The sequence below is a fragment of the Capra hircus genome, chromosome 5 (assembly GCF_001704415.2).
Source record: "Capra hircus breed San Clemente chromosome 5, ASM170441v1, whole genome shotgun sequence".
Taxonomy (NCBI): Eukaryota; Metazoa; Chordata; class Mammalia; order Artiodactyla; family Bovidae; genus Capra; species Capra hircus.
The window spans coordinates 73103193-73112008 of record NC_030812.1 but is presented as its reverse complement, the minus strand read 5'-3'; the positions used below and the strand labels follow the sequence as shown (position 1 = coordinate 73112008).

The following is an 8816-nucleotide window of genomic DNA, read 5'->3' as shown; positions in this document are numbered from 1 at the left end:
GGATCAAACCCACGACTCCTGTGTCTCCTGCATTGACAGGCGAATTCTTTACCACTGTAACACCCTAGAAAGCCCTCATTCTCTTTCTAAAAATTATAATTGTAGATTCCTGAAGACATCTAAATCCCAGGATTAGATAATGATTCTGGAGGGTTGGAAGCCCAAGATCATCAAGGTAGTGGCGGTTTCTGGTGAGACCTCTCCGCCTGGCTTGCAATTCTTAGCTGCCCTCTAACTGTGTCTTCACATGGCCTTTCCTCTGGAGGAGGGGGCAGGAAGAGAGAGAATCTGGTGTCTTCTTTTCTAATAAAGACAACACTCTTATTGGATTAGGGGCTCACACTTACGACTTCATTTTACCTCAATTGCCTCTTTAAAGGCCCAGTCTTCAAATACAGTCACTGGGGGTTAAAGCTTCAACATATAAATTGGAGGGTGATGATGGGAAAAGCAGTTCTATCCATAACCCCCGTGACTCTACCAACAGTGCCCAGGTGATCACTACTCAGGAAGATGAATTTCAACAATTTATACTAAATAGCATTTTTTTAAAATTTTGCTCTAGAAGTTGTTTCAGTTATCATATTATGATAACAAAAGCAGATCATTCTTAAGGCATAAACTTTGTTTATTAATTTAAATAAAAATATACGATCCCTGTCACACATAGATACAATTCTGAAAGGTTACTTCTATGAGTTGTGAGCGAATTTGGTATCCTTGGCCTCCAAAGAGAAGACTTCAACCTGGAGCCAGAGACAAGGCTGGATCACTCAGAGCTCTTTTGTAGTAGAGTTTTTATTAAAGTGTAAATGGGGTAGAGAAAGCTTCTAACAAGGACTTCAGAAGGGGACAGAGAGAGTGCCCCCTTGCTAGTTTTTAGCAAGGCATTATATACCTGATAGCAAGCTGCTGATCGGATAAAAGAAATGCCTCAGACAGAGAGTGCTGTACCGGGCTCCTCTCCCACAACGTGCAGTTTTGAGATAGAATGGCACAAGGGGACTCACCTCTGGCCATAAAACAATTGACATGAATCTTGAAGAAAGGCAGATTTCCTAAGCAAATGAATAGTTTCAATAACACAGCTTAAGAAAAACATTTCCATGAGAAATACACATTGGTTAGCTCAAGGTCTGAGAAAAAGTTAAGTTCAGGGGGCACCAGATGTAGCGTCATGGCAACACAGGATTACAAGGAGCCGTTTTAAGTCTCATGTAGATAAGGGGGAAACGTCTGCCACTAGCAGTTTTATTTCCTCCTGCCACGTGGGGACCCCTGTCCTTCCTCCCTGACTGTAGTCCTTTATTTCCCCCTTTTCATTTAGGAGAATATGGCTACTAGGGAAAAAGGCGGCAATTCTGTTCAGACTGCTTTGAGCTGGCCAGGGACACAGACCCTAAATTGTTGAGGCAGCATGTTCTGCTTACCCTCATATTGAGGATCTTTGATCCAGGAGGCCCCAAGTAATAGTTGGAGAAGGCTGTGGCACGTGCCATTTGTAACTTGAAAGCCTTCATGTCGGCTAGAAACAAGATGAACCAATCAGTGCATATATATGTGGAAACCATGCACCTGATGCAGCTAAGTCACTTCGTCCTGTGCGACTCTTTGCAGCCCTATGCACTGTATGTAGCCCGCCAGGCCCCTCTGTCCTTGGGATTCTCCAGGCATGAATACTGGAGTGGGTTGCCACGCCCTTCTCCAGGGGATCTTCCTGACCCAGGGGTCAAGTCCACATCTCCTACATCTCCTGCGCTGGCAGGCAGAATCTGTACCACCAGCGCCTCCTGGGAAGCCCAACTACACACCGTAGTATCATATTACACCAGAGAGAAGGCTGATGTCCTCAGAGAGTACATGGATCATTGGTAGTCAGTGACTAACCTAGTGAATAGCATAAAATACTGGGGAATATTGGAAAACTAACAGATTTCTCTGGACATGGTTTATCTTGCCCTTCTGAGACACCTGTAAATCTTTATGAGATTAGTTTAGAAAAGGGGTCTCATTTAGTTCAGAGAATCGTCAGAGTCCAGTATAGTTCTGGGCTAATCAGAGACTAAAGAACCTTTGTAAAGAGAAGTAGGCTTGGGAATCAAGAGTCCTATTTTGAATTAGCATGTTTTAGGCAGAGGTATGGAATTCATGATAAGCATTGGTTAGGAATTTCTGTAATGTCCTCCAAAGCCAAGTGACCACTAACATCCTATTTCCCACTATTCCTTGATGAGAGGTGGAAGGCATAAGAATATTCCCAGCTATAAAATAAACTGCACTCCAACGCCTATGAATCCTAAGATAAATATTTTATTAAATGGAAGAAACTCACTGAATCAAACGATTGCTAAGCAGAGCAAATGCAGTGTACATAAAACTAAGGTAAGAAACCTCTTAATTACACAGGAAATCAATGGAAGGGATTAATGATTTTAAGAGAAGAATCATTTTTCCTGTGGCCCCACTGCTGTGAATGATATCTTCACGAGCCCTGGGCCACCTTCTCAAGTGAATACCGGGGACCTATTACTAGTCTCAACTAACCAATTCTTTCCGGTTTGGAGGGCTGCTGCAAACTGCTGGAATTCCTCCTTGGAGGATGAAGGGAGAGCTACTCCTCTTATGCTATAGTCCTTTGTCATGGATCCTGTGGATTTATTTTAATAGGACCTCTGCGGCCAACAACTATTACTCGTCCTCCATGTGACAAAAAATTTAAATCTTGGCTAAGTTTGACATTAGCAAACATTTCAATAATCACATCAACTCTTTTTTCACCAAAAGATTTCTTAGTTTTATCAATTTTATTAGCTTCTTTGGGATTAAACACTTTGTGGGCTTCATTTTGGAAAGCAATCTTTTGTCCTTCCTCAGTAGTAGCTGTGCCCAAAATCTTTAAGCAATAAGCTCTAACCATGTGGCATGCTGCTCTTCCAGCTCCTCCACCTGCCCCAGAACACTTTCCTCCAGCTTTCACACGGACACTGTGGAGCAGAGCTCGATAAGCAGTAAAGCACGAGATGCTGATGGCAGCTCCTTGTTTAAAGTCCAGTTTTTTGGGGAAGTGTGTAAACAGTGTGAAGGGCTTCCAGAGCAAACTCGGTGTAGCCCCCAGAGACCGTCCTGGTAGTGAATATCACCTTTCTTGAAAGCAGATACAATCTCTCCAGCAGCTTCTACTATCCCAGCCACATCTCAGCTAGGAGTATACGGTAGAAGTGGTTTTATACTGTGAGTGCCAGAGCGGATATATGCGTCCACTGGGTTTACACCACATGCTTGGACTTTGTTGGAACCGGGTGGTCTTTCAGAATTGGTACAGCAACATCCAACTGGAGTTTCAGCACTTCGGGTCCACCAAATTAAAAAACTCAAATAGGTCTCTTCAACTTCTGTTGCCATGGTGATCTAGATACCTGTTCTAGAGTGGATTGTCATCATCTGTGAGCCCTCCCCCAGGTTACACAGGGTCAAAAAAAAAATGCTACCCAATACCATTTATGATCCACCACAAAATCTCCTGCGCTTTCCCAGTGACTCAGACAGTAAAGAATCTGCCAGCAATGTGGGAGATCTGGATTTTATCCCTAGGTTGGGAAGATCGCCTGGAGGAGGCAATGGCTACTCACTCCAGTATCCTTGCTTGAAGAACCCCATGAACAGAGGAGCCGGCTACAGCCCACGGGGTCACAAAGAGTCAAATAAGACTCAGCGACTAACACTTTCCCTTTTTCTCTTCACAAACTCTTCTAACCTCATTCCCTTTCCTTTCATCTAGATATTGAGATCTTTTTTGAGGATGTTGCTGAGTGTCTCTGGAACATACTGAGCAGAGAGGAACTGCTTCTCCTGCTGACTGAATTCCTGAAGAAAATTGAGGCTAATGCTGCTTTGTCCAGGTAACCTGTACAGCTGTATTGGTGTGTCAGGAAGGTTACCCACACTCCGTAGCACCAGACTAGATTTTTACTAGCAGGCACACCTCCTCCAAGCAGGACCCTGTGGTGGTGGTTGAGGATGTTCCTTCTCAACATCTCATGAGGAATGTTTCCTCCATGTCATTTGCTGGCATTGAACAACCTCAGATTGAGAAAAGATGAAACCTGCAAGGAAGGGGCAGGTTATGTGACCTTGGACAAATTACCAAGCTATTCTCTGCCTTAGCTTCCTCATCTCTTCAGTTTTATTGTGAGGATACTGAGATCATGCATGCAACGATCTTCCCATAATGACTGACGTAGAGTAGGTACTCAATCAATATTAACATTTAAAAAGCTTGTTGGGAAGAATTTTCTCTCTGGTGATGAGAACCAAGCAGAATTTCCTTTGGGGCAAGTCAGGAAATCCTGACGCCATTGTTTGTATTACTCGGGCTTCTGCCTAGATAAAGGCTTTCTAGTCCCCATCTTAGGGATGGCGGATGCAGGATCCTCCTGGCCCATAAAGCAGAGGGGCTGGAGAGGAACTGGGTGGAGCTGGTAGGATCCTGGATCTAGCCCTGCCCGGCTCCTCGGCTCTGGGCTTATGTGTTAGAGCTTCAGATTTGCATGGCTTCCCTGGTGGCTCAGACGGTAAAGTGTCTGCCTGCAATGCAGGAGACCTGGGTTCGATCCCTGGGTCAGGAAGATCCCCTGGAGAAAGAAATGGCAACCCACTCCAGTATTCATGCCTGGAAAATCCCATGGACTAAGTAGCCTGATGGGCTACAGTCCATCGGGTCACAAAGAGTCGGACACGACTGAGTGACTTCACTTCACTTCACTTCAATGGGAATAGTAAATTCAATCTGATGGACTATGGTGATGGCCTCAGAGTGAACTGCAGGGTCAGAGGTGGGGAACCAAGTGCAATCATCTCATCCAAAGGCTTAAGGAGGCCTGCACCAGGGTCAAACCCAGGGTCAGGGTGGAGCAGAGGGTCCAGGTTGGAGGACTAGTAGTCAGGCTTGGGCAGCAGGACTGGGACTAGAGTGCAGAGAGTGGGCCCCGAGGACACGGTCCTGAAGGGGCTGTGACCCTAGCAGAGGTTCCCCTGAGTGGGAGGGGGGACATTTCTTCCCTCCCTGATGGGATCCCCTCATGCTGGGCTAGAGGCCCCTGGGTGACCGTGTCCTCCACACCCTGCCTGGCACCTGGGTTCTCACTCCATCTGGGACCCTCTTCTAATCTCCATGGAGCCTCCCTGACATGGAAGGCCTTGTGGCTCAATGAGCCCTTCAGGGTCACAATGAGTGGCTGCGATTTGGTGTCATTTGAGGGATTCTGAGGAGCTTCGCGCTTCCCCACCCAAGAGGAAAACACTTCCTCCACCTGCTGTGCAAGTGCTGGTCTCTTCAGGCTCAGCCGTTCAGACGGGTGTTTCCTCAAGTCTCGAACCTTTAGAGGATCCACAAAGTTCCACAAGGGCTAGACCCTGGATCTAGCGCTGCCCAGCTCCTGGGTCCTGGGCTTAAGTGTTAGAGTTTCAGGTCTGCATGTGTCCAGTGGGAATAGTAATTCAACCTGATGGACTATGCATCCTTGGGGTGCAGGCTCATGAGGCTGTCACAAATTAACGTGCGACACCCTAGAGGTCAGGGGTGCTGAGTGTGGGTCAGGAGTCAGTGAGGTGAGCTGGAGAGTCCAAGAGGAACCAGCAACACATCTCCTGATCTCCAGGCAGCTGGGGCAGTGGACAGACTCAAAGACCTGCTGCTGGGAAGGCCAAGGACACAAGCCTTAGAAGACAGCAGGTGGCAGACTAAAGGACTATTAAGGTGCCTTCTAGTTCTGACTTTGGGCTTTTTTTTTTTTTCTACAAATTCTAAGTCACAGAGACAGCCAATCTGCAAAGGGTGAGGGCACAGTGCCCAGGACTATGCTTTCATTTGAACCAATGGCAAATTTAGGGGATCCCCAAAACCACCCTCAGGTTTGAGAATTCTCTATAGAGCAGACAGGACTCACTGAGAACCATCCTGATCCCAGTGTATTACAGGAAGCCTGTGGGTTTCCATCAGTCACAGAGCAGAGTCTGGGCGGATTTCACACCCGAAGCTTCGATTGTCTCCAGGATGCGTTACTGTTCTGGAACTCGGTGTATGGCAAGGAACACGGAACACTGCCTGCCAGGGACACTCACCTATAAAAAAAACTTATCCTGACTTGTGGTCTCCAGCGCTTCCCTGAGGTCAGACTAATGTCCTAGAGTCCAGCTCCTCCAGAGGCCCCATCACATGTCTCCTTGTCAGACTGAACAGTGGCCAAAAGGCCCAGGCAGACAAGGACACTCATATCAGCAAGAATATTCTAGGGGCTTAGGAATCACTTCCCAGTAGCCAAGGGCAAAGATCAGGTTGACCCCTCACTACACACCGAGGCCCTTGAATGCAGGCTTTCTGCTCTAATCACTCTTCTCTTTGTTTCTCTGTGGAGTTCCCACTCACCAACTCTTTCAAAGTGCTGGTGACGCCCTGCCTCTGAGACATCCCTACCAAATGTGGTTTTTTGGTTTTTTTTTTTTTTGGCTGAGCCACATGGCTTGTGGGATCCTTGGTCTCTGACCAGGGACTGAGTCATGCCCGAGGCAGTGGGAGTGCAGAGTCATAACCTCTGGACCACCAGGGAATTCCATCAAATATCTCTCTTAAGTTACGAGTATCCTAAGGCGACTTTTGTTTATCTGTTAGAGGATTGAAGAAGTATATGGAGCATCTACAAGGTAGAAAACCTGTGTTTAATGTTGAAAGAGGAAATTTTACTTTTGTAGATTTCTTTTCTAATTGATTTAGAGTACTATCTCTGTATTTATGCAGAATAGACATTTTTGAACCTATTTTACAGACAAGGAAACTGCCTTTCTAACCCCCTGACCTTCATTGTTACAGGGAAGACGTGAATGCTCTACACGAATATCTGAATGAACTGGAAAGAGACTTGGCTGGGAAGGAGCAAGAAATGCTCCCAGAAGAGCAGCTGGATAGGAAGAGGTTTCTGAAGAAGTTTCCTCAGGTGACACAGCAGCTGGTGGAGCTCAAACACAAGCTCCTGGAGCTTGCAGACAATGTTGGAAAAGTCCACAGGGACTGTACCATCTCCAATGTGGTGACCCGCAGCACCGGCGCTTTATCTGGAGCCCTGACCATCCTCGGCCTGGCTCTGGCACCCGTGACAGCGGGGGCCAGTGTGGCACTCTCAGCCACTGGAATAGGGCTGGGAGCAGCGGCTGCTGTGACCGCTGTGTCCACCAGCATCGTGGAACATGTGAGTAGGTCATCAGCAGAAAACAAAGCCAGTCAATTGATGTCAATTGGTGTCAAGAAGTGGAAGGTGCTCCTAGAGGTACTCAAGAGCAACCCCCAAATTGTTCCCACAACAGAGAAGTTGGCAGAAGCCGAGAAACACCTTGAAAGAAATATACATGCCATGGAGACAGGTGAAGCCAACCCTGACTCTGAAGTCAGTGCAAACGTCTACCTGAGCCCTGGGAGAATCGCAGCCCCAGCCATCCAGCAGGTAGAGGCAGGTTTCAAAGGCACGGCTTTGGCTGTTACCAAAGGAGCCCGGATCACGGGGGCGGCCACCGCAGGGCTCTCCCTCCTGGTGGATGTGGGCTTCCTACTGAAGGAGTCAATGCACTTGCACGATGGTGCAAAGGCAGCATCGGCTGAAACCCTGCGGCAGCATGCCAGGGAGCCGGAGAGGGAGCTGGAGGAGCTCACCCAGATCTACAGGCGTCTGCAAGAGGAGCCCGCTCCACCACCCCCAGAGAGTGAGGGTCCAGGGACACATTCAGGGTCCAGGTGCGGAGACACATTCTCAGGGAAAAAAGGAGAGTGAGACAAACTTGTTGGAGCTGAGGGTTAGGAAACTGGCGTTTCTGCAGCTGAGCACAGGAGGGGAGGGGTGAATGTAGGTGATAGATGGGGAGAGAAGAGGAGCCTGGATCAAGGGAGGAAGGGGGACTGGAGAATGGGCGGGGGCAAGGGAGAAACCTCTTATTTTTTTCACACTATGAACTTTCTATTTGTATTGGGGAATAGTCGATTAACAGTACTGTGATAGTTCCAGGTGAACAGTGCAGGGACGCAGCCATTCACATACATGTATCCATTCTCCCCCTAACTCCCTTCCCTTCAGAAACCACTTACTTTGAACTAAAGACAACACTGGGTGCAGAATAACGGGAGAGGCAGGGGAACTAGCAACGAGACACAGAAATATGGAACGGCTGAAAATGGGGGATAGATAGTCAGAGAGGCAGGACTGTTGGGATCCAGGAGAAGTAGCAGGGGCTACTCTCCCTCGCCCTTCCCGGGGTCTGATGCCCCAGCAAGAAGAGTCTCCCCCTGGTGGTGGCCTCTAGCCCGACTTCTCCAACAACTCGCCTTTGAACCCAGCATTTTATCTTGAGTAGGCTGTGACTTCTTTTGTCTGCTTGCTTCTTTAATTGAAGTAGAGTTGATTTACAATATTCTGTTAGTTCAGGTGAACATCGAAGTGATTCAGTTATACATAATCTGTGTATATATCTATATTCTTTTTAATTTTTTCATTACAGATTATTATAAGATACTATTATTCCCTGTGTTATACATAAAGTCCTTGTTTTTTAATCTATTTTATGTATGGTAGTGTGCATCTGTTAATCCCATACTCCTCGTTTACCCCTCTCTCTTTAGTAACAACAAGTTATGTTTTCTATGAGTATGAGTATATTTTAGTTTGTTCATAAGTTCATTTGGCTCTTTGTTTTTGGCCATGCCTAGCAGTTTGTCGGATCTCAGCTCCCTGACGTGGGATAAACGTGGCCATAGCAGCAAACCCACCAAATTCTAG

At 47.1% G+C, this 8816-nt stretch overlaps 1 protein-coding gene and 1 pseudogene across 1 annotated transcript; one reads left to right on the top strand and one right to left on the bottom strand.

The window, feature by feature from the left end:
- LOC108636109 lies at positions 2395-3362 on the bottom strand (annotated as a pseudogene).
- On the top strand, positions 3482-8396 carry LOC108636108 (apolipoprotein L2-like). The gene is made up of 3 exons (XM_018049050.1): positions 3482-3545; positions 3779-3899; positions 6866-8396. Exons 1-3 carry the CDS (start codon positions 3482-3484, stop codon positions 7815-7817), a joined length of 1137 nt encoding a protein of 378 aa, XP_017904539.1. The 3' UTR covers positions 7818-8396.

Bases quoted from the DNA above. Each gene is read 5' to 3' on its own strand.
- LOC108636108 (XM_018049050.1), top strand. From the start codon at position 3,482: ATGCTACCCAATACCATTTATGATCCACCACAAAATCTCCTGCGCTTT. The intron at 3,546-3,778 runs GTAAAGAATCTG...CCTTTCATCTAG, and splicing joins CTTTCCCAGTGACTCAGACA to ATATTGAGATCTTTTTTGAG. The intron at 3,900-6,865 runs GTAACCTGTACA...TCATTGTTACAG, and splicing joins GCTAATGCTGCTTTGTCCAG to GGAAGACGTGAATGCTCTAC.